Consider the following 27,502-nt stretch of genomic DNA (forward strand, 5'->3'; position numbering starts at 1 on the left):
TCCCCCACCCATAGAATTCTGCTTCATGTCTTTAACCCAGATTTAAAACGTAATTGCACCTTACAGTCCATCTTATCTGTATTTAATCAAGCCGTTTCAGCAAAGGCTGACAATGTGGAGTAACTGTAGTGATTTTTGTAACTCTTGAAGTAATAGCCAGAGATCACTGCTCACAAGACACTAAATTTTTATTTTTGGTAATAAATTCCCTTGATGGTCTGACTCATTTTTTAAATGGTGAATTTCAAAGGTTAAAGAAAAGGTTTTTTTTACCTGATAATTGTTTTCTGTTTTCCAGTTCCATTAATCCAGAACGAATGGGTTTCTCCCTGCAACCTGTCAATCAAACAGAGGTGGCCAATCACCACTCTGAATTTTTTGCTCTCAGTGCTTCTTCAGACTATGTTCCAGTTGAAAACTTCTTTAGCAGTGTTCTGAAAGAGTAAAAATTCTACCCTATCTAAAGCACATCTAGGGACTGAATTTCAGAAAACAACTAAAATAGGGAGTTGACTCCCTAACAAATAACAACTAAGGATGATTTTCAACAAATGTGACTGGATTTCTGGATTAGCAGAATCGGAACACACACACATTATCAGGTAAGAAATACCTCCTCTCTGTTCCGGTATCCACTGATCTAGAACAAATTGAGTTTCATTAGTAATATCCCCAAATCCCAGTAAATGCTTGGAAAAGAGAGAAGTGGTAATTTTCTGTAGTGTTAAAAATATGGCATAGGGATGAATGTATAGTTCACCAAGTACAGAGTGAAATTAAATCTCAGAAGAATAGTTGACTTCTCACAGAAGAACAGTTGACTTCTCGAGGCAAGTTTGCATTCTGGTCAAAAGAGAAAATGTTCTAAAAGGAAGGGCTCTGCCTAAGAAGTTTCCACAGTACAACAAACAGGTTTATTTACTTCATAAAGAAAACTGGTTTTTCCTCTGGCTTGTTGAAAAGAAGGAATGAGGACACTGGTGCTTACTAATGCTGTTTTAAATGGTGATAATAATGGAAAAGCAGTAACTTTCCTTAAAATTTAATCACATGAAAGAAACTTGGTGAAACAATCTATGTCTAATACACTACAAGACATACATGAAAGCAAGAAAATGAATGAGTGAAACAGGATCATTTCCTGGTTGTGAAGAATCCTGGAGGATAAGATAACAGAGGGAAAGAACTGATTCTAACTCTCCTTTAAAACTATTCAAAACTGAGAAAGAGAAGAACTACTTCTCCAAATCAGCCTAAGTGTGTTAGTAGCCAGACAGCTTTGTATTTTCTACAACATGAAAGGCTACAAGTAGAAATGACTGGATTCACATCTCTATTTTTCAGTGCTGTCTAGGGAAATAAAATGTTACAGGAACTGTTATAAATGCATAACTAATCACACGAACAAAGTTTACCTCCAAATAGAATTTTACTAAGAGGATCAAGACCAAAGAATTAAAAATGTCTTCATGTGTTGTGATATTTTATTTGCCTCAATTCCTTCAAAATTTCATAGACGACAAAAAGAAAACAAACCAAAAACCCCAACTACTCTGTAAATCTTACATAATAAATGCTTCCAATTCTAAGTATGCAGTAGAACAGAGGAAGAAAAAGATCTGCAAGTCTGACTCAGCAATGCTAAAGGATATCTGACAGACACTCCTACGTATAGCATCCTTCATATAACATTTAGGCAATCCTGCTCTACATTTTTCTTTTGGGGTGCTTGGAGGGAAGTTGTCACAAGGATTAATCAACCCTATATCCGTGCTATCTACCAATGTTTACAGTTAGGAGAAGATCTCTAAAAGAATACTTGGGAAAGGTGAACTTTCAAAAAAGGAAAGAAAAAAATAGCAATCCTATTGAAGATCACTGTTTTCTTATACAGTAACACATGCCATTATGAATATGGCACAATGGTACTGATTTTCTTGGGATAAGCCATCTGTATAACTCCAGAGTTATGGAGTTGTTATGAAATTGTATTTCAAAAGTACATTATTTGGATTAACTATTCATTAAAGAAAATAGATCTGCTCTATTTACAAACCAATTAGAAAAGGTGCCCATCACCATCTTATTTAAAATGCCAAATTTATCTTTAGGAAAAGGTCCTCAGATAATAAACAGTTCTAACTACAAAATGCCGTCTAGGCTTTCTAGTTGAAACAAAGTAGGAAAATATTTTCCTAAATAATTAAATAGGGCTTTCCCAGGTGGTGCAGTGGTTAAGAAATCCACCTAACAACGCAGGAGACAAAAGAGATGTGGGTTTGATCCCTGGGTCTGGAAGAATCTCTGAGGAGGAAATGGCGAACCACTCCAGTATTCTTGCCTGGGAAATTCCACTGATAAAGGGGCCTGGCAGGCTACAGTCCATGGGCTCGCAAAAGAGTTGGACATGATGGAGTGCACACACACACATATATAACTAAATATACTCTAGCTATTTTTATGATTTATGCTATGATTAACTATGCCAACCACAAAAAAGAGTTCAATACTTCTCTCTGAAAAGAAATCTTTTTCAGATTCTTCTTAAACTAGGGTCAGAATATGTATGATTAAGAATACTTAAAAAATTTAATAATAAAGGCAGTGTTGGAATATGCATGTTTAACTAGAAATCAATGAGACCTACATTCAAAAATCAAATGGGAGAAAATAAGTTTCCTTCCTATTCATATTAAAGCTATAAAGTTAAATGAAGCTATATTATGCATCAACTATACTTCAATTAAAAAATATATTTAAGAAATATTAATGCTCAATAGAGTAAGTCAACATAAAATTTAATATTACGTATAACTTATTTTAGTACTTATAATCATGCTCTAATAAGTTTAAAAACAGAAAAGAAAAAGAAAACCACCAAATTTTCAAAATAAGTAAAGTTTAGATGAACTATTCCCCTAATAATATCAAGCATGCTTGCTACACACTATGGGACATACGTAAACAAAGACCACACAATAAAACTCATACTAGCTGAGAAAATCAATGCGACAATGTTTACTTATTAATGCAAAAACTTAAAGAACAGGAGTTGAACTATGCGAAGGATATTTTGTTCTGTTTTTTTTTAAAGTAAAAGATGAAAAGATCAGAAGTTAAAATGACTCCTTTGTAGGAAAATTCTCATACTGACTGAAGAATTCTGGAAATATTTTCAAGAAAGGAGCAGCACAATCTTGTTAGAGGCTTATATTAAACTTGGAAAAAATTAAATCGATATAAAAACCTATAAATTAAGAGCTTTGATGATGACAGAACTGTCATATTTGATGAAGAATGTTGTTGTTTTAGTTGCTAAGTTGTGTCCGACTCTTTTGCAACCCCTGGACGGTAGCCGTCCATGCTCCTCTGTCCATGGGATTTCCCAGGCAAGAATACTGGAATGGGTGGGTTGCCATTTCCTTCTCCAGAGGATCATCCTGTCCCAGGGATCAAACCCAAGTCTCCTGCATGGAAAGGTGGATTCTTACCACTGAGTTAACAGGAAGCCCTTAATGAAGAATACTAATACCCTTTTCAAGGCAGAATACAATCCAGAACTTCTAACATAATTCTTGTGAAGTAGAAAGATGAAATTTAAAGGACACAGAAGAGTGAGGCCCAAGAATGAGAAGACCTCTCCTCTAGTAATGGGTTCATCACTTAGTATCTTTGGGAAATGACAGAGATCATTTAAATGATCACTAGAGTCCTACCCAATTCTAAAATCCTTTACACCTAATTTTCAAGAAGTGGAAGAATTGGATAATCTGGAAATGAGGTACCCTAAAAGCACCAGGATGCAGACTAAAATTACATGGTCTAGGTTACATCAACTGTGAGGAACACATACAGAGATGTACAAGAAGTATGAATTCCTAAAGGAACTCAATCAGGATGGTTAAAATATGGGCTTTCTTAGGCAGAATCATCTTAATGGAATTACCCCAAGTCTATGACCAGGGTCTATTTTTGGGTGGCTCAGATGGTAAAGAATCCACCTGCAACGCAGGAGACCCAGGTTCGAGACCCAGGTTCGATCCCCAGGTTGGGAAGATCCCCTGGAGAAGTGACTGGCTACTCACTCTAGTATTTCCCTCATAGCTCAGTTGGAAAAGAATATGCTTGCAATGCAAGAGACCTGGGTTCGATTCCTGGGTCGGGAAGATCCCCTGGAGAAGGAAATGGCAATCCACTCCTGTATTCCTGCCCGGAAAATCCCATGGACAGAGGAGCCTGGCAGGCTCCAGTCCACGGGGTCCCAAAGAGTCAGACACAACTGAGCAACTAACATTTTCACTTTAAAATATATCATTTTTAAAAAATATACTATTGATTAGAAGAGAACAAGTATCTCACCTAGAAAATACTCCACAATTTAAAATTATGAATTTTTAAAAATACCCTAATACTTTTATGAGATAGACTCATAGCCCAAGAATCAAACAGCTGAGAAACTAAATTTATGCTAAGAATTACCTGTAGAAATGGAGAAGGAAATGGCAACCCACTCCGGTACTCTTGCCTGGAAAATCCCATGGATGGAGAAGCCTGTAGGCTATAATCTATGGTAGGCTATAGTCTATGGGGTCACAAAGAGTCAGACATGACTGAGCAACTTCACTTTCACTTTCACCTGTAGAAAGCCCTTCCTTATGTTTAAAGAACCTTTAAAGCTTATCAACCCAGAAAAGAATAAACTTAATTAAGAATGTGCATGAGATACTGGAGACAGACGCTGTCATACCTATGATTAAAATATGCTTTGGTCACCTTCTAACTACAACTATAGTTAAGTGTAAATAAATAATATATCTTAAGGGAAACTATCACACTCCAATGATCCAGGTATCAAATTACTTTAAAAGATTACTTCTAAATATTTACTTTAACACTGAAAATTCTTTAATTAATGGCAACATTATTACATATGAATTAAAAATAGCTATTTAGAATAAATGGCTCCAAGATAAATAAGTTAATATAAAAAAGAAAACTGTTGTAACTGGCTTGATAAAACCAGTAAATATATAAAAGAGATTTTGAGGAATTCTAACATTCACCAAAAGAAAAATATATTACCAAAATAAATAACTCATTTTCAAATTTAACACTATTTTGTTTACCCATATTCTGATTTCTCTGAGGAAGTAAAATTCTTAATCAAGTCCTTCTTGAAATTTATTCTCTTCCTCTGGCCTCTCTGACACAATAATAGCATACTGTCTTTACAACACACTTTCTAGAGACTAATGTCTTCCCCATTCTGCTAAACATGTTCAAGGGTTGACCCTTAAACAATGAAGGAGATGAGGGCTGCCAAACCTCTGCACAAAAAATCCACATATAACTTATAGCAGCCCTGCATATATGCAGTTTCTCTATCCCAACAGTCTGCACTGTATGGATTCAACTAACCACAGATTCTAGGGTAGTACACTGTAGTATTTATGAATGAAAAAATCTGCACATAAGTGGACCTGCACAGCTCAAGCCAATGTTGTTCAAGCATCAACTGTACTTCTAAATGTTTAAACCTGCTACACTGTCCTCTCTGTCTCTATGAGTTAGACAGTGTTCTACATGGAAGAGCATAGTTCTTTCTCTCTATAACTAGCCTTTCCAAGTAGTCTATCTCCAGTGCTGGCTGTCCATTAACACAAAGATAGCCCAACACTATGTCACAACATATGAAAATATCAGTTTTCTTCTACATCTTTCCTATTTCCATTAATAGTATTATTGTTGTCAAGATTACATAAGCTCAACACTCTCCACACATTAAGTTTTGTTACTCTCTAGCTCTAACCTTTTTATCATCACAAAACACCAAGTCTTACATAATTTTCTTTCACAAATTTACTACCCATTCCTACAATATTTCATTATGATTTCACTGATGAAAGGAGATTTCCACCTATCCAATTTCATACCTGAAATACTACCACTGGCAACCAACCTATTTTTCTCTTAAGTTTTTGGAATATAAAGTAATTTATAAATTAATTTACCAATTAACTCCCACTAGGTTAAATATTATGTTTACAAGTAATATGAGGGTACCAACAAGCCACTTCACTTTATGTTTTTCGTTTTATTACCCATTTTTCAAAATCTATTCCAGAAAAACTTTCTAAATTACTCTATGAACATGTCTTTAACATTTTTTATTTGGTTACTGATGTATTTCTCTTACTTCTTCCTCCTCTGACCATTCACCCTGAAGTGATCCTCATATCCTTAGATGTACCAATTATCTTTCCTCATAAGCTATCTATCATTTCTAACTATTTAGCTACCTTTACCTTTTCAGGTATATCTTCTCTCTCCAAAAACTGCAGCAAGGTGGAGTAAAAAGACAAAAAGAGGGACGAAGTCTACATTTTGTGCTTATGTACAAAATAAGCACTCAAATATCTGCTAATCAAAGTGTTTATACCTGCATATTCACATTCTATGATTTCATACACTTTCCCTTATAACTATCAAATCTCAAATATCCCTGTGATAGCAAATCATGAAACACATCAAAAAATTACTATGTAGAAGTAATTCACCAAATAGAGTATGACAAGCTAGAGACAAGTTCACATTCATGGCGACAAATTTTAAGATATGTTTTTCATACCAAGATATAGATGAGAAAGAGAAAGACAGAATCAAAAAAATCCCAGAAATCTGAAAGAAAATGACAATAACTAAAGTTTATAATCAGAAGATTGAAGGTAATTTCTTATGCAGAGAGGCTGAAACAAAGACTGGAAGCATAAAAAGTTCTTTTAACAAACAGAGTACAAGTATATGATATCTTGTTAGATGACAGGTAGTGAGGTAAGAGCAAAGGACAGAGAAAAAAAGGAAAAAGATGAAGGAAGAGAGAGGAAGAGAAAGGTCTTAAAATCTTGATTCACAAGAGAACACAATATGAGATACACCTATTTCAAGCTTATTTCTCCCTTTCCTAGATACATGTAGCTACAATTATCCAAAACTAAAACAGAAGTCACACTGAGAACATGTTAATGTCAGAAGTATGCATGTGCAAAAATTCTGAGTGGTGGATTGGCAGCCTCTGCTTGTTTGGAACGTTGCAAGGAGAAATATATTGTTCTGGATTAGTGGACACTGGAACATTTTTTTAAAAAATCTCTTAAGTAAAAGAAAGGTTAACAATTATATAAATAAGGAAAATTTGATTACATAAATGAAAACTGTTATTTGGAATTTACCCAGTAAACAACAAAAGCAAAGCAAAACTCAAATTCAGTAAAATTGCTTTCTAGCCAGAGACATTGTACTCTTCAATATCAAAACCAGACAAAGAGCAAAAATTAGAGCTTTGAAAAACATTATAGAAATAGAAAGATATGAAAAGACAGACAGACAAAGCTAGAACAACAGAAATAGAGAGAAGAGTGCAGAAAAGATACAGCAGAAGTGCCAGACATACAACGTAAGCTACTAAAATGGGATCTACAAATTCCAAATGTCCTAGTACTAAGAAATTTCAAAGTCTCTTCCTATCTTTACATATCAACGTAATATTCATTTAGTTAAAGTTGTACTTAAAACTTAGCTGTACTGTAATAACTTAAAGGGAAAAAGGGGTATAAAAACAACTCTTTTTAGGAACATTTATGGTCATATTAAAACTTCTAAACTTGCCTATCTCTTTCAGAGAATGGGGAATATTACAAAAGCCCTCAACTTTAGTTAAGAGTTTGTACACATTTTCAAGTTATTTGGAGGATTAATTTATCTGCCTCTTCACATTTAATAGAACTTTAGAGCCTCTTAACTAGAATTCAGAACAACCCTTATCAAAACAAGATAAAGTTTATCTCCTGCCACTGCCAAAGACAAAATGTGGGCTTGCTCAACTCTGTGCAATTAGTTTGAAATAGTCTTACTATCAACCTTCAATAAAATATCCCACAATACTCAAGCTTTGCCCAGAATACTTAAGTTACATAGGATCTGTTCAGCTGAAATATGAATAACTAAGTTTTTAGATGAACATAAATAAGTAAAGCTTAAGGCCTAGAATTAGTATTTTTTTGTTGTTTTTCTTTGAAAAATAAAGTTATCTCATGTTAATCTTCTCTTCAGCTTCTTTCTCTGGTTCTTTAAAAACAGAAAAGGGCTCAAACTTTCCGCCTTACACAGTATGCTTTTTCAACAAATACTTTTAAAAGTTTATGTTAAGATTATTTTATTTTTAGTTAAAAGAGGAAACAGAGGGGCAGGAGAGAGCGGAGCATGTATTGTCTATTCCATTTTGTCCTGAGTTAAACCATCTCACTCATCATACACTTCTTAGAAGTAACAAAAACAAACCCAACACACACCCCTTCAAGTGCTTTTATCATGCAGATCCTCTATTAAGAGGAAAGCTAGCAATAAAAGTAAGGAAAATAACCCCATCAGTTTTTCTAGACAATACCACCAGCAAGTTGAGAATCTATTTATAAGATTTTGAAATAAGTTAGGGAATTATGTAAGCAGACAAGGAATTAAAACATTTTTATCTCAATTCTCAATCTTAAATCTTTTAATCTGTTTACAGATTTAGGTGGTCTTAAAAAGATTTTAAAAACTGTGCTTGATACAAAAAAAAAAAAGAATTAGAATATTTATCTGAAGGATAGCATGTGCCATACTAAAATGTTTTCTTATTTTAAAATCTATTACCTTTATTAATAAATTTGTTAAATTATAATTATGTGAAATGTGGATTTTTAAAGATAGTTTGAAGATATAAGATTTTTTACTTAAAAAAATTTTTTTAAATTTTTCTTAACAGGCGAGAAAAGGGCAGTAAAATGCTGATTAATACAAAATAATTATTTGTCACATGATTTCATTACATTTTGTAAAGGTATAAATTTCAAGTACAAAATTCAAAGCAGTAGTCTCAAAATATACTTGATATTTTTAAGAATTTGTATACAGAAATTTTGTTCTTTTAAAGGTACAACTTACATCCCTTATTTTCTGGCTTGATGGAAAATTCTAAGCTTCAATTTTGAAACTCACATGAAACAGTACTTAATGTCAACACTTTGTGTTAACTTTTACCATTTCTAGTCTAAAAATGGGGTATACTCCACTAGAATTATTCATCCTTTAAATCATCCAAGGCCCTATAATGAGTCCCTCTACATGGTGTTCAAAAAGTGTTTAGTAAATTGAACTTATGATCTAATACAATTAAATACATACAATTTAATACCATGGATTGAATTTGTACTTGTCAACTTTTATGTTATTTTAGTAACTCAAAAACTTACTGATTAGCTACACACAGCCAAAGATTATAACTATAGCCAAAACTCAACATTCATGATAGCAGATAGTGAACACAAGCTTCTACTTCTCCCTCAAATGGTTTTTATTTTCTTAATAGCAATGCTGGATGCTTTATCTTCTATCTGCCTATAGATTAAAAAAAAAAATGAAATAAACAAAGGAGTGAAGAGCAAAAAGTAGGGCACTTAGATACCTTATAAATTAAGAGACAAGAAAAAACCATCAAGCTAAATAATAAGATCTCAAAAGATCTACCTCAAAACTATCATTATGAAAATATTTTCCTTCTGGAAATATTACTAACTGGACATAGCTGGAAGTTAGCTATATATAAACAACCAACCGTAACTAGAGACAGCATAGCATTAAGAACACATTAGCAGGGGACAAAAAACATGGGTTTAAACTCCAAGTGCCCATATGATAGCTTAGTGATCTGGGTAAACGTGGGCAAATCACTTCATCTCTGTACAGTTTCTCCATTCATAAAACCAATAACAATAAAACCTACCCCAATTATATTGCGAGGTTTCATGAGACCCAAATGAGGTATTACGCATTTTGGAAGTAGAAATACTTTAGAAGCTGTAAACATCATGCAAAAAGTTAAAAGGAATATCTGTATTTTAACAAAATGAAGGGTAGCTCAAGTTCCAGTTTTTTAAATGCAAGGTATTTTAACCCTTTTTAAAAAGCCTATTTCTTTTCTCATAGTTTGAAGATTCTATAGATATCATCCAATTCTATTATAAAAATCTGTTTCTTCCATCCTTTATAGGCTTTTTTCTATCTTATTCATAGAAAGAACAGGAAAATAGCTTTATCTAAAACTCTTATTAAATAAATAATACGTTTTAAGGCAGTAATGAAACTAACCCCTTGCCTAATTTCAGAGTATATAACATAATATGGCTGACTTCTACTCCTGGTTATATCACTAACTTTTAATGGTCTAAGAGCAAGTCACTTCAAACTTAAGAAGCTGTAATTCTTGATCTATGGACAAGGTGGAGTATTATTGTGATCAACTTACCTCATGAGGAAAAATTCACCTTCATAACTGAAAGGTGAGAGTAATATTCAAGTATGAGAGAAACCTTTCCCTCCACACTCTACTAATACATCAGAGATCTTTGAAAATATGAAACTAACATGTGTAGCCCACAATTTGTGTTCATTTGAAGATATAAAGGCAAACTGAGACAGGACTTCCTTATTTGACAGAGATGTTCCAAAAAGGAGCAAATCAGAAACAGAAGGACAGAGAAGGAGAGAAGAAAAAATTCTTCACGCGCATAATTAAGGATTTACTTTTTAAAAAATTCTCCTCTATATACATAATCACAAAGGAAATCCATCTATCACTAACATTTGTAATCTAAATAATTAACACTTTTAGGAAAGAATCTGACCAATCTTATATCTTACCTTATGAAGACTAAGGCATATTGACAACAGCTACAATTAATTTCTTCACTGATAAAAATTTCTTTCCTATTCTGCTTATTACACAGAAGTAACTTTACAATGATTATCAATCAAGTAGAGTGTCACTTTTATGAAAAATTTCACAAGCCATTATATTTTACAAATGACTGGTTTTGTCAAATAGTTTTTTTGCAAAATAATTCTGGTTATACACATATTAATGCTATTGCTTTATGATTTATTACTAGAGGGTTTTATGATTGATTTTTTAATTTAATCATATTAAAATAGTAGGCATATGCCTGCCTTTTTGTTTGCTTTGCTCAAAGGCATCCCTAATATATGGTAAGGGACCAAAAAAAAATGTCTAGGTACACAAAGTCAGCATCTGAGGGGCATTTCTGCCTTTATAGAGTAGTTAGAGGTGTGAAATACTGCACATTACATTTTATATTATTAAACCACTGCAACTTAAATACTCAGCAGAAAACGTCAAATATCCATTTAAGAAACAAAATGTATTAGTATACTGTATTGGTGTTTTTCCTTCTGGCTTACTTCACTCTGTATAATAGGCTCCAGTTTCATCCACCTCATTAGAACTGATTCAAATGTATTCTTTTTAATGATATTTGGCAAAACTAATACAATTATGTAAAGTTTAAAAATAAAATAAAATAAAATAAAAAGAATAACAGGAAAAAAAAAAGTTAAAGCTATTTTATAAAATAAAACAAGAAACAATTTAAAAAAAAAAAGAAAGAAACAAAATGTAGAGGGTAAAAGGGCTTAACCCAAAGAAATATCTGCTGCTGCTGCTGCTAAGTCGCTTCAGTCGTGTCCTACTCTGTGCGACCCCATAGATGGCAGCCCACCAGGCTCCCCCGTCCCTGGGATTCTCTAGGCAAGAACACTGGAGTGGGCTGCCATTTCCTTCTCTAATGCATGAAAGTGAAAAGTGAAAGTGAAGTCGCTCAGTCGTATCCGACCCTTAGCGACATCTTGGATTGCAGCCTACCAGGCTCCTCCGTCCATGGGATTTTCCAGGCAAGAGTACTGGAGTGGGGTGCCATTGCCTTCATACCATATTGATAAAAGGCAAGAAGACCTGTTTCTCTGGCTTTAATTTAAAATTGATATATCTGAATCAAATTCTGTTGTACTGGAGGACTGCTGATAAAATACAATGACACAGTATTTATTTATAATTTCTTTACATGGTTTTTGAAACATTTTTCTTATCTATATTGTCATTTCATACTTGTTAGTTTTTCCAAGTTTCACTATTAAAACTATTTCAAAAACTAAACTAGTTATATCACAATAAACAGGTATTGTAATATAAGCAATTTTATTTTAAATTTAGCATTTAATAAAAGTATGGAATAAATAACTTTTTTGAAACTTAAGGTGAAAATGTCTGCCCCAATTCTTAAATGGATTTCCTTTGTGATATGCAGGGGACCTGTATTAACAACTCCCAAAATCTTTAACAGCTATCAAATGAAGAGACTGATAATTACCATATTAAAATAAGATCGAATTTTGACTCCTCTTGCCAGATCCCACACTATCACATTTCCATCATGACCAGCAGAAAAGAGAACTCTTGGATCAAATGGGTGTGGCTCAAGAACAAATACCTCATCTTCATGACCCTGAAATATTTTATAAATGTCAAAGAATTATAAATATTAAAAGATAAAAAAAAATTCAAACAAACACCAATATGACATTTCTGTAAGTGGTAAAAATCTTCAAATTTATCAAATGTATAATAAAAAAGCTGAGCTAAAATCACTGTCCAGGGATTTGCTATCATCGAGTGAAACCTGGGAATACTATTTACTGATCCAGCCCTGAATATTAAAAAAAATAGCTAGATCTACATTTCCAAGCTAAACGTGTTTACCTGCATTTTAAAATTATTTCCATTCTCCCAAAAAGACCTGTTAGCCAGCAAGTAAGAGATTTAACAAAAGTATTCTATTTTACAACCAGCTTCAGTTTATACCAAATAAAAATTAAGTCTTTTTTCTCACCATCAGGACATGAATTAGTTGACCGGTGTAAGAATTCCAAACTTTCAAAGTCATGTTATTAACTGCAGTTATAACTGTATTGTCATGTCGATCCCATGCTACCATAGTTACTTTCATTTTTGTGATTTTATCTTCTATTCCTTGAAGGTTTTGGCTGAAAGTGATGGAAGCAGTATTTGTTTACAATGATATTATTTATTAAAATATCAGCATGACAAAACCTAAATGTATTTTCTTAGTTTACATTCGTTAATATGGATAACTATTACCTAACACAGTATTTAAGAATAATTTGAACCAACAAAAAACAATGGCAAAAAATCACTGTATGGAGTCAGCAAAATCAGGATTGCAGTGTTGCTATGATACTTAGTAACAGATGAGCTTGAGTAAGTATGACTGACTTTAATATCTTTCTGGGTCTAAGACCTCTGTGCCATGCTGCTCACTCTCCATCTTTTATTGTTGCCGTCATGCCCTGATACTTTGCTCCCCATCCAAGACTACTATTCATAAATACAAATAGAAAAAAAAGGTTAAAATATTAAAACTAAAATGATAATTTCAACATGTAGTATAATTTCTCTTGGCTAGAGATAACCAGTGGATATACTACATCACCCCTGCGTCAGATGGAACACTGTATGTTCTAGTTTTCTTTAAAAAGTAGTAAAAGGTACAGCTATTCTTATAGTACTATCATACTGTCAACAAAACTGAACTGCAGAATATCATTAATTCATACAGGGCAAAAACTCATTTTATAAAAGTCAACATTTTCATCTCCAAAAGTGCCTTCAATTATCACAGAAAAATAATCAGTTTAACATAGGATTATGATACATGCTTTTATAGAGTCTCACACTAACCTATAAAACAGCTTTAAAACTTTAAAAGATCTAGATATATCTATGTAATATTTCAAATGTGATCTCTTACCCTGCTGGCCTAGTAGCCATATCCAGCAAAATACTCTTCCATTCTCTTCGTTTAAACTGCCAAATACGTGCTGTCCCATCCCGACTGCCACTTACAAACCTGCAAAGGAACCCACCCCACAAAGAAAGAAAAAAAAAAAAAAAATCACATGTGCTTCACCAAAACGCACTTTCCAATAGTTATATTTTTAAAAATGCTAAAAAAACCTTTCACTTTTCCTTACACAGCCTTCTAATATAATAGATTATTCTACCTGATATTTTCTGCAAATCTAAGAATTTCTGAAACGCCAGAGGCTTTTAAAATGTTATATACATACACACATTCTAATGTATGTAGCTAGGTCTCCTAACGTTCAAAAGTGATTCAAGGCCACTATTTACTACCTTAGAAAGAGAATTGATACTTTCCAAGAGAAAAATGCTGATTTTCCTCTCAACGTTTTACTCAAGATGTAAATATAATTTTAAATTTAAAACAAGAATATGAGAAAACACACACAATATCATCTACATTTATTATCAATAAACACTTCTCCTTCAAATATTACATTATAATGTATTTCCAGTCTTTACTAAAGTTTCCTTACACCTTGATATGTAGAAAATATGAGGGTGGATGAAAGTCCCTATTATTTAAAAAAAAAAAAAAAAAAGTGGCCAAATAAATTATTACAGATAAACCATAAATACACATTAACAGGAATGTGATGAAAATTGACCTTTCATCATAACTGGTCAAGATCTTTATTCTAGGTGGCTAATTAATATACAAAGCTAATTATAACTTGACCATAGGAACTGTCTTTATTTCATATTTGAAAACTAGATTCAATTTGACAAAAAAAATTATTTTACCTGTTACTAGTGTTGGAAAACTGGATACTGTCAACTTTGTCCTATATACAAATAAATGAACAGAAAAGAGGATCCTGAATATAAACTGTTAAGACTCATTTACATCATACTCATCTAAGTCATTTCAACAATACTTACAGTATGAAACTCCAATTCTGATATTTTCTCTGGCTGACCTGATCCAAAAAAATAAACCCTAATAATGTGATCTGTGCTTCCTGTGGCCAGAAACATTCCACCTGAGGAATAACAGCAAACATTTATGAGTAAAATACAAGCTCAAAATCTCTGAAAATTAAATAAGAAATGTAAGCAACATTATCATAATAAACATTATCATAATATATACTGAATGACTAATATTTCATTCTACAACTATTCATATTTATCCTAATGAACATAATACATCTAACCTGAAATTAAGAGTCTGCTAACATAAGCTTTGACTGGAATTTTTCAGTATTTATAGAAGCTATCTTCTACAAATGATTTTACTAATAATTACATAATCATGTTAATATTATCAGAAAACATGTCTTAATTCTGCTAAAATCCCTCTCCTGCCCTATTTCCCATCTGCTAAAATCCTACTAAGTATTTAAAGCCCAACTCCTTCACTACAGGCCTTCCAGGTTTGCAATTCAATAAGCCTCCTCTCCTCTGAACTCTCATTATGACTTTGTTGTGGGGCACATACATTTTACTAGGCATTACAGCTATTTGTACATGCAGTTTTACTCTCTCAGACTCAATACCCTCCCACAGTGTTGAAAACAATGCTATATAAAATTGCATCTAGAGTACCCTGAAGCATATGCAGAGCCTATATTTATATTAATACTAGAAGTAAAACCGTCTACATGGCAGTAGCAGTGGAAATCAAGAAGCTAGAAATTAAAGATGTTTAGATATTGGTACAGCAAAAATAAGACTCATGTCATCAGTTTGCAATCACTTGTCTCTGGTACTACTGCTAACCACAATTATGAAGAAAAAGAAAAGGTAAACTGTGGAAAGAACTAGTATCAGGAACATTAATTCATGTTTCATTTTCTCATCAATTCACTTAAAATCTCCAGATCAAATTTGTTTATCAAGATTCTAATATCCATTCAAAATGCTGCTACATAAACTCAAAATGTAACTGGAATTTCATCACTGCTATACAGCTGTTTTTTTAAGAGCAAATAAGAACAATCTGAGCAAAATAAGTAATAAAGATGTACGAATGTCTATCAATCTATTTTACTTTTTTTATCAATCTATTATTTACTTATGGCTATAAGTACCCCCAAAATCATTGAAAATACAAAAGATTTAAAATACTTTTCTTTCAATGAGATAATTATTCAAAGACTTATTCTTTAACAGTAAAATTTGAAACTATTTCCTCCTACAAAAGATTTATTGTCTTCTTAAAGAAAAACTTAATTAGTAAAACACTCAACCAAATGAGTATGTAAGCTAAACTCTAGCAAAGTTCAAATATTTATAAACTAATTTATGAGCACCCCCTGGTACGTGCAAGAGAATATGATTTCCATTACAACAGTAGGTATATTCCAAAATTTTATGTGTTCCACTAGAAGCCTTCAAATATACAACTTTTAAGTGGAGAGTCAGGAAGGAAAAAAATCTTACCAGCACTAAAAGATGAACAGATCATTTGAACTCCAGGTCGAGGGCGCTCTGTAAATTTTGCAGGTCTCGGACTGTAATACAAAAAATAACTAATTAAAAATATCCCAAAGAGATCAACACCACCAGAACTCAGCTGCCTCAAAAAATAACTACAGAAGGACAAAATAAGAAGCAACAGATGGCGCCCTTTCTAAAAACAAGTTCAAAATCATTGTGTGTCATGATCAGCAGGATCATGTGGAAACTTTACATATAGATTTTTATAGGAGTTCCTGATTATATAACAATCTATACATGAAACAAAGTCACTGTCCTACCTGACACATAGTTGTTACACTCACTTCTAATCAAATGTAACAGGTTCTCAGTTTCATACAGTAGAAAAGCAATGCACAAATATATAATGAAATAAAAGTCACAAATATACAAGCAACTATATCGCTCATTTAAAATAGTGATCTATAGACAACAGGCCACACTTAACTATGTTCACATTAATTACATAATTATATTACAGACTATATGTTTATATTAATAGTACTGACATTATATGCTTATGGTTACAATCAACCAGACTGAAGAAAAATTAAATTATGGATTTTACCCATACCAGTTCCAATACATATACAATATATATGTAATATTCCAATACAGTGATTACATTTAAAGCCCTTAACATATATTTCAACCTAGTTTTTCTCAGAATATTAGGAGAGAAAAATATAAAAAATAATTAGAGCCTTCAATCAGAGTGCACTGCATAACTCTCACTATCCACAGCTACTGAACACAGAATGGTTTCAGTCTTGTGATCATTTAGGGGAAAAATGTACAGAATATTTTGTTAACCGACATTTTAACAAGTTTTATTAATATTCATTAGCTCTGATATAGCTAAGCGTTAACTGATACAGCTTAGAGAAAGTTACTAAAACATTCTTGAAACCTATTTAGAGAAAAAATTTAACTCTAAGTAAATTTATCTGAAATCACATAGGCAATAAAAAGAACTGCTTTCATTAATATCTTATAGACTGTGGTACATTTTTATTAATTTTTGGCACATGTTAGTTAGAACCCATAACCAGAATATGTAAGCAATTATATAGACTGTCATTTTAAACAAATGCTAGTATTTTTAAAGGGAAAAAAACAGATAAGCAGGTACACATAATTTATTTTTAAATGTACATCTGAGGAAATATTTTAAGATAATGCCTAGGATTCAGACCCTCTGAGCTCAGTTCCGATTTCTGCCACTTATCAGTGTGACATTATCAGGCAAGTTAACATTTCTGTACCTGAGTCTCCTCATCTGTAAAATGGAGGTGAACATCACCTCTCCATTCACAGATTTGTCCATGGGGTAAATATAGCACTTATCCCACTAGATCCACTTGAGAGGCAGCATGAAATAGCACAAAACCAGAGGGCAAGGAAATGTTACAGTCCTGGCCTTGCCATTTTTAAATACTGTTTTAACTGTGGGAAAGTCATTTAACCTTTCTTTGCCTCAGTGTCCTGAACCCAAACATAGTATTGTCCAGACAACTTATTTTGATAAACCAAAATATCATTATAGGTAAAAGCATAAGTGCAAAATGCTATTATGGGGCAGAAGGAAGGGTGCATCTATCTACCTTGGTATAGTTTAGTGAAAATTTAATGATTCCATTTTCCTAAATTTCCCTAGATCCACAATAAAATCTATTCTGTAGATACGATAACAAAAATAACTGCAATTCTTTTAAAGAACTAGGAACTCTGAAGATTACATTCTAAGTACCAAAAGGAGTTACTGCAGCATACAAAAAGAAGTAGTAATAAAACAGGCATATTCTGAAAAAGCAAGAGCTAGGGAAAACAATAAGAGAAAAAAGAAATAAACATGTTAACATATAACTTTCTTTAAAGCATGAAAACAAAAAGGAAAGGATAAGAGTGAGGTGTCACTGAAGAGCCAAGATTAATGTTACTCAAGGAGAAAAATAAAATTATTCCTATTGTTGATTACTTTATACTTTTGCAATTTCAACCATTAAGTTAAACATATTTATTCTAAGAAATAAAAGAGCAACTGACTTTATTTTAAGGGTTCCAGCATCCCAGAGCCAAAAACAAATAGTGCCATCTGCCCCAGTAGAAGACAGATATCTCTTTGAGCCACTGCACAATGGTGAGAACTGAAAAAGAAAGAAGAAGCAATTTTATAAGAAGAGTAACATAGTCCAAATAATAAACCTATTTTTACATACAAATAGCAAGTAACAATAATGGCTAAATGCTCCAATTTGACAAATGTCATGGTTACCTTCATATTTAAAGTCCATGTATTTATAGAGAAAAGAGAAATATTCCTTTCTTTATTTTAGATGGCTTTATACAATGGATTATTAAGGTGACTTCTTAAAATTTACTTTAAACTGTAACCACAGAGGATTTTTCAAGGATTAAAATGATTACCTGTAGTGATGTTATAGATGCACTGTGGCCCTGAAGAACAGCCAAAGGCGCACAGGTTCGAAGACACCAGACTCGGATCATTTTATCACAACTGCCAGCTGCTATCATGGTATTCTCATAGTTGACAGCCATGTCTGATATTTCAGCAGCATGCCCTCTCAAAGTAGCTAATAATCTCCCATCATCTGTTGCCCAGATTTTCACAAGACAGTCATCAGAACCCTTAAAATAAAAATGGATATTTATTGAATTAACTATAAATTTTAGTTCAAATACTTAACAGATTTTTTAAAAATCCTATCTGTTATAGCCACTTCCCAATATTCATAACTTTAAGTACTAAAATGTTTTATATACTTGTGTTAGAAACTTTCCTCTACACAAGGTGCTTTATTTTATAAATTATTCACTTATAAAGAATACTTGTATATGCCCACCATTTAACAGGAAAAGTAGGATGTTAGCAATAACTAACATTTACCTATGGCCCCTATCCACTACCCAAGGTAGCCTCTATATGGAATCTTGTCAAAGAAGCTGAACTTCTAAAATAACAAAATTATAACTGCAAAACAAACGTAACATGCAATAGTGACTAATCCTATCTACATTACTATAAAAATGAAAGGAAGCTTATTGATGCTTTTTCCTCCTACAAAGCCAAAATCTGTAACACATGAGTTTCCCACCATTTATCTTCAGCTAAATACATTACAAAGTCACTCAACATCAGTTATAAGAAAAAAGTTAATTTTAGCTGCATGATGTCATTAAAAATACATATACTACCTGTTTGCCCTTTGCAGAAGCATAAGCTCAAAGAGAAATGTAAAGAATACAGTTTCCTATGAATATCTATATTTACAAATAAACATTTCACTTTTACTTAGCCAAAGCAGCAGTAAGAACTTCTAGACTTTTTTCCTTCTCTAATTTTTCTTATTCATCTTATAGGTCAAAGTTTACTCTTTTACCAACCTCCCCCTACTTCCCCCATAGTTTTTACTATTAAAAAGTTTTAAATATACAAAGAGTACAATATATTACCATTAACCTCATATATCCATTCCCCAGATTCGAAATTTATTAGAACATTTCAAAGGCTGTAGGTTAGAACTCTACAAATATTCCAATCTAATTTGTTACAAAATCCACACACACATAATTTTATCTGACATTAGAAAGTACTTAGAGAATCTAAAACAGCAAGGGCACAGAGAAGTATCTGCTTCTAAAAACTAAGGCACCATTTGGCTCTGACCTACATTCCCAACAAAAAAAAAAATTTTAGGTATACCAACACAGGTAGAATGCACACGAAGAATAAAATCATGTCATCCCCTTATTTCTTATGTATCTGAATAAGTCTGCTTTATATTCTATCTTCCATGTTAACAAACAGAAAACAAACAAAAAAATGCACACATCTTTTTGACCAAAATGCGAGCTTTTATGAAAAAGACAGGGGGCAATCTATTATCTGAAAGTCAGTTTCCAGTGACTTTTCACCAAATAAAACTGAACAGAAAGTCCCACTATATTATGAATGTATTAAGTTCACTATTGGAAAAGACTCTGATGCTGGGAGGGATTGGGGGCAGGAGGAGAAGGGAACGACAGAGGATGAGATGGCTGGATGGCATCACTGACTCGATGGACGTGAGTCTCAGTGAACTCCGGGAGTTGGTGATGGACAGGGAGGCCTGGCGTGCTGTGATTCACGGGGTCGCAAAGAGTCGGACATGACTGAGTGACTGAACTGAACCTTATTTTATAATTCTGCTTTATTTTGACACACAAAAAAAAAAATCCCCCACAATATTGCCCCCCCTCAAAAAAACACTGTACACAATTTGCTTTGGTGTGTACTATCCCAATTAACCTTTCTTTTCTTCCATTAAATTACAGGAGAGAAAGTTTTCATCTTACTTTCAGGGAAATCTCTCTTCACCGTCCTCTTCTATGGTATAAAGCAGTACACTGTCCCCAACCCTCATCCCCGATCCCCAGAACTCCTGGCAGAATTTCAAACAAAATCTGAAAGCATCCTCAGGCAATTTCTATCTCATGAATCATTATTTGTGATCATCTATTTTTATGTGAATATGAAACTAAATATGATCTGACAAATTCAACTAAGTTCTTTTAAAATGACTATCAGAAACACAGGGATTGAACCCAGGTCTCCCACGTTGCAGGTGGATTCTTTACCAGCTGAACCACAAGGGAAGACCATCAGAAACACAAGTACACATAATTGCTTGAAAAGCAGTGTAGACAAGGAGAAAAATCAAATTTACCAGGAAAATATTCTTAAAAGCACCATAAATGTGTTTAAGTTGCACGTGAGGACTGATAAAACTATTCCTTATAAAAAGACCAAACTGTAAAGAAGTACTTGAACAGATGATCATTCTTTACAGAAGCCTATGTCAAATGTTAGTAAAGTCTATAATAAACCAAAGAATAGAACATTAGTCTTTCAATCAAAACGTTAAAAGAGTTACAGACATGAAAGCAAAAGTAACGTCACTTAAATGGAGAAAGAAAACAAAGAGTTGGAAAACACAGGCACAGGCGTCGGCCTCGGCAGGAAGGACACATGGGCTCTGAGGCCTCATGGAGGAGGAAGAGTTATGGCGGACGTGGCAACTGTAAAGCAAGCAGCAAAGAAATTTGATGATTCTAACCTCAGCACCAAGCCAAACATCTGAGGGTTATTTCCCAAAAGTGGAGAAGAGGGAAACAAAAGAAGGAACCAAAAAAAGTGAGAAAAGTTTTAAAATGTGGTAGAATCTTATAAGCAATAAGGGAAAAATCCTGGAAGCAACAGTGAACTTTCAGCTAAAATTAGACAACATGATTTCATAAAAAAACCTGAACTGACAAGGTTTTTAAACAAAGTTCTAATGCCCAGGGGAAAGAGAAGTATTCACTTATTTTCAGTAATACATAGATACTGCTGCTAGGACTGAGGATTGGCAAGGTAGTGGGAAAAGCTGGGACTATGAAATATAAGTGGGAAATTAAAAACAAAAATTAAGCTGCAAAGGTTTTATCTGAGGAAGGTCATAGAGGGTAGAATTTTAAATGCCTGTTAAGGAGTATGAATTTAACCTGGCAAGGGAAGTTAATGAAGAATTTTAAGCAGACAAGACATAAAAGTGAGTAAAGTCACTGAGTAGTGTCTGACTCTTTGCGATCCTATGGACTGTAGCCCACCAGGCTCCGTCCATGGAATTTTCCAGGCAAGAGTACTGGAGTGGATTGCCATTTCCTTCTCCAGGGGATCTTCCTGACCTAGGGATCAAACCCGGGTCTCCTGCATTGAAGGCAGATGCTTTACCATCTGAGCCACCAGGGAATCCCAATATTTAATATTAAAATATTAAATATTCCTGTGTGGCAGGGTTTCAGGTGATTTTTCAATTTTCTTCTCTTTGTTCACTGAAAACTTCTATAAGGAGTATGATTTCCATATAGTAATAATGGAAATTTAAGTTATTTAAAATATTATTATAATAATGATGGTTGGACAAAGAACCTGATGTTAAAAAATTGCTATCATCCCACAAATATAGGATAGGTTTATGAGTACATAGGAAAAAAGCAGATGGAAAGTGATGAATCTATGATGGCAAGTAGAGATTTTAGAATAATGGGTCATAATTGAAAATACCATCCATTCTGTGATTCAAAGATACGTAAAGCAAACCCAAATCATACTACAAAGATTACTATCCACAGCTGAGAATATTCTGAAATGTAAATTCTCACATGTAAAATCTGATCTGTTGGAATTTCATTTCAATGCACTGAATTGTATCAGTTTCTTTAGGTGTAGAAGATACAATAGAAAATCAGCACTTCAAAACCTAACAAATGTAAGTTCAAAATGGAGAGAATGGAATAATAATGATTAAATAAACTCTGGTCCATCCATACAATGGAATACTCCTCCACAATAAAAAAGGTACCAACTAGATATGCAATACCTTAAATGTATTTAAAGGGTATTATGCTTAATGAAAAAAGCCACTCTTAAAAAGTTACATACTATGTGCTTTCATTTACATAATATTCTCAACATGATAAAACTAGAGAGATGCAGAGCAGATTGGCAGTTGCCGGGCATGCAAATATAAAAAGTAGCACAAGGGAGTTACTTGGTGGGGATGGAACGGTTCTGCATCTTGGTTGTAATGGCAGTTACATGAACCTACACATGGAATAAATTTGAATAGAACTATGCATGCACACACACACGTGTACAAATGTTGAGAACGGAAGATCTGTAGCCTTGTTAACAATGCTGCAACAATGTCTATTTCCTAGTTTGATACTGTACTCCAGCTATGTAATATGTCACCAGTGGGGACAGCTGAAGGAAGGTACATGAAAGGCTACATGGGATTCTGTACTATGTTTGCAACTTTGTGTGAGTCTATAATTATTTCAAGACTAAAAAAAACTTTAAACACGTCTAAATTGGTACATAGACACATTTTATCTTTCTTCTTTAGCAAATGGGAAATTTCTCATATTTAATTTTAAACTAATACCATATAAGGGTGACCACCGTACTAAGTATTATAGCATAGGAAATGCTCCTTTAAGAATTGGTATATGAGAGGGACTTTCCTGGTAGCCAGTGGCTAAGACTCTGCACTCCCATTGCAGGAGAAGAAGGCAATTGCACCCCACTCCAGTACCCTCGCCTGAAAAATAACATGGACGGAGGAGCCTGGTGGGCTGCAGTCCATGGGGTCGTGAAGAGTCGGACACAACTGAGTGACTTCACTTTCACTTTTCCTTTCATGCATTGGAGAAGGAAATGGCAACCCACTCCAGTGTTCTTGCCTGGAGAATCCCAGGGATGGGAGAGCCTGGTGGGCTGCCGTCTATGGGGTCGCACAGAGTCGAACACGACTGAAGTGACTTAGCAGCAGCAGGGAACTAGATCCCACAGACCACAACTAAGAGTTCACATGACACAACTATAAGATCCTGCATGCTACAATTAAGACCTGGCAGAGCCAAATAAATGAAAATATTTTTTAAAAAACTGATATGTGAGAACAAAGATGGAAAATAGGAACCTGATGCAAAATGTACCCAGTGAAGAAATGGAAAGGCCAAACACAAATAAAACTAAGTTAACTATATTCTTTTTAAAAAAGTTAGGATTGGGCCGAGATTAAGGGAGGGCTTAGCTGCTATTTTCAAATGCACTATTTTTGTTCCCTTTCCAGAAACCAGATGTAACTTTAGGTCAGAGCGTATTAAAATGAGCCACTTCTGAACCAGCAGAGTCCAGGCCCCAGGGCCTGCTGTGAAAGCCCCGGCAAAGGTCAGGTCTTGGTCCACGTGACACTCCTTCCCATGCCATTCCTAGGTGCTCTGCCACAGCAAAGGTTATCTGTACTCCTAAAAAAACAGGAATGTTGCACTGGCCTTCAGCCAGCAGAGGCTCAGCGAATAGGATATAATTTCAGAGCAGATTTATGGGAAGTTGCCGGTGTTGGGACTAAAAATCTGGTTTGAGATCAAGCCCTGAGCTTTTGGAGTGGGAGCACTGAATTCCAAGACCCTAGACTACCAGAGAACTAACCATAGGGACTATCAACTAGTTAGAACTCACACAAAGGAAACCACCTGGTTACAACACCTGGAATCACTCAATCGCCAGTAGCACCCTGTGCCTGACGACTCGCCTAAACAACAAACAAAACAAAAATACAAACCTAATCATCAGCAGACAGGATAACCACCTCTCTCAGCCTTGCCCATTACAGGAAAAACAAACACACAAGCAAACAAACAAAAAACAAACTCAGCACAAATCTCACCCTCTACAAGCTTACACAAACCACAGGACCAACCTTAGGAGGGCAGAAACCAAAAGGAAGAAACAATTTAAAGCCTGGGAAAAGGAAATCTCAAACACAATAAGTTAAAAAAAATTAATAATGAAAAGGCAGAGAAAGACTACACAAATGAAGGAACAAATCAGAAACACAGAAGTCCAAATAAATGAAGAGGATATAGGAACTACCTAAAAAAGAATTCAGAAAAAATAAATAAATAAAAAAGAATTCAGAATAATGATAGTAAAAATGATCAAAAACCTTGAAAACATAATGAAGAAAATGCAAGAATCAATTAACAAAGACCTAGGAGAATTAAAGAATAAACATACACACACAAACAACACAATTACTAAAATTAGAAATACTCTAGAAGGAATCAATAGCAGAATATCTGAAGCAGAAGAACAAACCAGTGAGCTGGAAGATAAAATGGTGGAAATAACTTCTGAAGAGCAGAATAAAAAAGAATGAAAAGAACTGAGGATAGTCTCAGAGACCTCTGGGACAATATCAAAAGTACCAACATTCAAAAACGACAGAATGATCTCTGTTCATTTCCAAGGCAAACCATTCAATATTGCAGTAATCCAAGTCTATGACCCTACCAGTAATGCTGAAGAAACTGAAGTTGAATGGTTCTATGAAGACCTACAAGACCTTCTAGAACTAACATCCAAAAAAGATGTCCTTTTCTTTATCGAGGACTGGAATGGAAAAGTACGAAGTCAAGAAATACCTGGAGTAACAGGCAAATTTGGCCTTGGAGTACAGAATGAAGCAGGGCAAAGGCTAATAGAGTTTTGCCAAGACATGGTTACTCTAATATTTTAACCGCAAGTGTTAAGAAATATATAAGCGGGTGAAAACTGAAGATGCTTTTTTTGGAATTCATTTTTAAATCAAATTATTATGCTAGTGGTTAATGCCAAGCAAATATAAAAGGTAGCACTGGATCATTAGTTTCACTTTTCAATAATGTAAAATTGTCATAATTACCATGATATATAGATATATAGATAAATGACATGTTTATCAATTATCTGTGTACTGAGTATAAAGATATCAAAAAGAACATGTAGCTTTAGCTTACATAAATCCCCAAATAAATGAGCTATATCAAATTTACACTGTTTTCTCTTACATGTCAAGATATCCTGTCAATGAAAAGAAAATACCAAGAAAGCTGAAAAAGTAACTTTTCTCTATCCTGAAAAAACAACAGTGCAGATTATCACTTGTAAAAAGACTTGATAAAGGGTGGAACTTAAACTTATGAATTTAAAGTACCCTATAAATTTTCTTTTTCCATAGCCACAGTGATAAAGCCAAGTGCCTTTAAAAACGATCAACATGCTCTGTAGCTTAGGGCAAAGGAAGGAAACTGAATCAGACATTTACTCTGGAATCACTGTTATTTCTTTAATATTTTTAAGCGGACTATGGAAATGGCACCAATGATCTTTCCTTCTAGAATTTAACTGGATCTCTTACACAGCAGGTAATCACCTACCCGCCCTTTCCTTCGTAGTCTATCCCAAAGAAGTCCCTATTTTGTGAATCCCTTTTAGAAACTACAAAGTTTCATCAAAATAAAAAGTGTGAGAGGCAAATTTCAGATAAGTAAAAATGAACACTGACATTCTCCGCAAATAAAAATGAACGCTGACATTCTCCATATTTAAAGCCCAGGAATTAAATACGTATATACAAAAGCAATATGTATATACATTTGCTTTTGTATTCTCATCAAGAAAAATTCCACAGATCTGTGACATGGCTTTCTACTTTGTTGAGCACTTGGGTATTAAAATTCATCTTAAAATCTACAAAAAAATGTCCTACCTACTGACATGAAAGCTTTACGAAACAACTCAGATACAGGGTCTTCAATCATCTATATTCTATGTAAAAACTAAAGCAGAATCTGAAGTCAACTTTCAAGTTTCTGGAAGACAAGTTTTAAAGGACTTAATTAAACTATTTAAGTATATATGTAAACATTTATTTAAACTGAAACCTGTAAGATTAGCTGTTAACTACTATATGAACTATTTAATGATGAAGAAAAGTACTTTACAACATGGAACAGTAAATGACAAAGAATTGTTGACTTCTACAAGGAGAAAACCACACACACTTGGGCAACAGTACAGAAAAAGGTTAATTGTGGTCATACAACCTTAGAGTTAAAAAGCAGACCTGTAAATTTTTCCCTGCTAAAAGAGAAGCATCAATTGAACATACCAACCAACGATTACTGCTCTGGCATGAAGATAAAAGAAATCAGGTGATTATTAAACTTAAGAGTATCTTGGAGAATCTGGGAGTCCTTGGCAGAATCAACAAAGAGAATTCTAATTTCTCTTGCTACTGCTACATGGCTTATGAGTCAGATTTCACCTCCTGATGTCATCAGAACAAACAGAATTAAATGTTAAAAACATCATGTATATGGTTATGCATACTATAATGTCATTTTGTTTTCAAGAGAAAAAGTAGCCTTATTTGTCTGCTTAGTCGCTCAGTTGTATCCAACTCTTTGCAACCCCACACACTGTAGCCCACGAGGTTCCTCCGTTCATAGGGATTCTCCAGGCAAAGACACTGGAATGGGTTGCCATGCCCTCCTTCAGGATATCTTCCCAACCAGGGATCAAACCCAGATCTCCCACATTGCAGGTGGATTCTTTACCATCTGAACCACCAGGGAAGCCCTTAGTAGTCTTTATTTATCTGAATAACAATTCATTTATTTGGGCAGCTAAAAACTGCTTATACTTTAAATTTAGTTCAATGTATTTTCTAGAAGAGGCCACTGATTTTCTTACCAATCTATCAGACCTATATTTCATTTCCCTTACAAATTACCCTGAACGTTGGAGTCAATCATCTCAACACAGGCTGAATTGTCTTACTCCTTGTCTATCTAAACCACCACTGACTAACCTTTTAT

The 27,502-nt window shown here is 33.9% G+C and overlaps 1 protein-coding gene across 5 annotated transcripts in view; it reads right to left on the reverse strand.

Annotated features, from left to right (window-relative positions):
- PHIP (pleckstrin homology domain interacting protein) overlaps positions 1-27,502 on the reverse strand; it is a 128,351-nt gene that overhangs the window by 56,308 nt on the left and 44,541 nt on the right. For all 5 annotated transcript variants that reach the window (XM_070376226.1, XM_070376229.1, XM_070376224.1 and 2 more), the window contains exons 8-15: positions 18,680-18,901; positions 18,299-18,399; positions 16,217-16,287; positions 14,714-14,814; positions 14,576-14,616; positions 13,719-13,817; positions 12,780-12,933; positions 12,261-12,395 (exon numbers count right to left, since the gene is read on the reverse strand). In XM_070376226.1, coding sequence (XP_070232327.1) covers positions 12,261-12,395; positions 12,780-12,933; positions 13,719-13,817; positions 14,576-14,616; positions 14,714-14,814; positions 16,217-16,287; positions 18,299-18,399; positions 18,680-18,901 — 924 coding nt within the window. The remainder of the gene's footprint in view (positions 1-12,260; positions 12,396-12,779; positions 12,934-13,718; positions 13,818-14,575; positions 14,617-14,713; positions 14,815-16,216; positions 16,288-18,298; positions 18,400-18,679; positions 18,902-27,502) is intronic.

This window comes from Bos mutus, chromosome 9 (genome assembly GCF_027580195.1).
Source record: "Bos mutus isolate GX-2022 chromosome 9, NWIPB_WYAK_1.1, whole genome shotgun sequence".
Lineage (NCBI taxonomy): Eukaryota > Metazoa > Chordata > Mammalia > Artiodactyla > Bovidae > Bos > Bos mutus.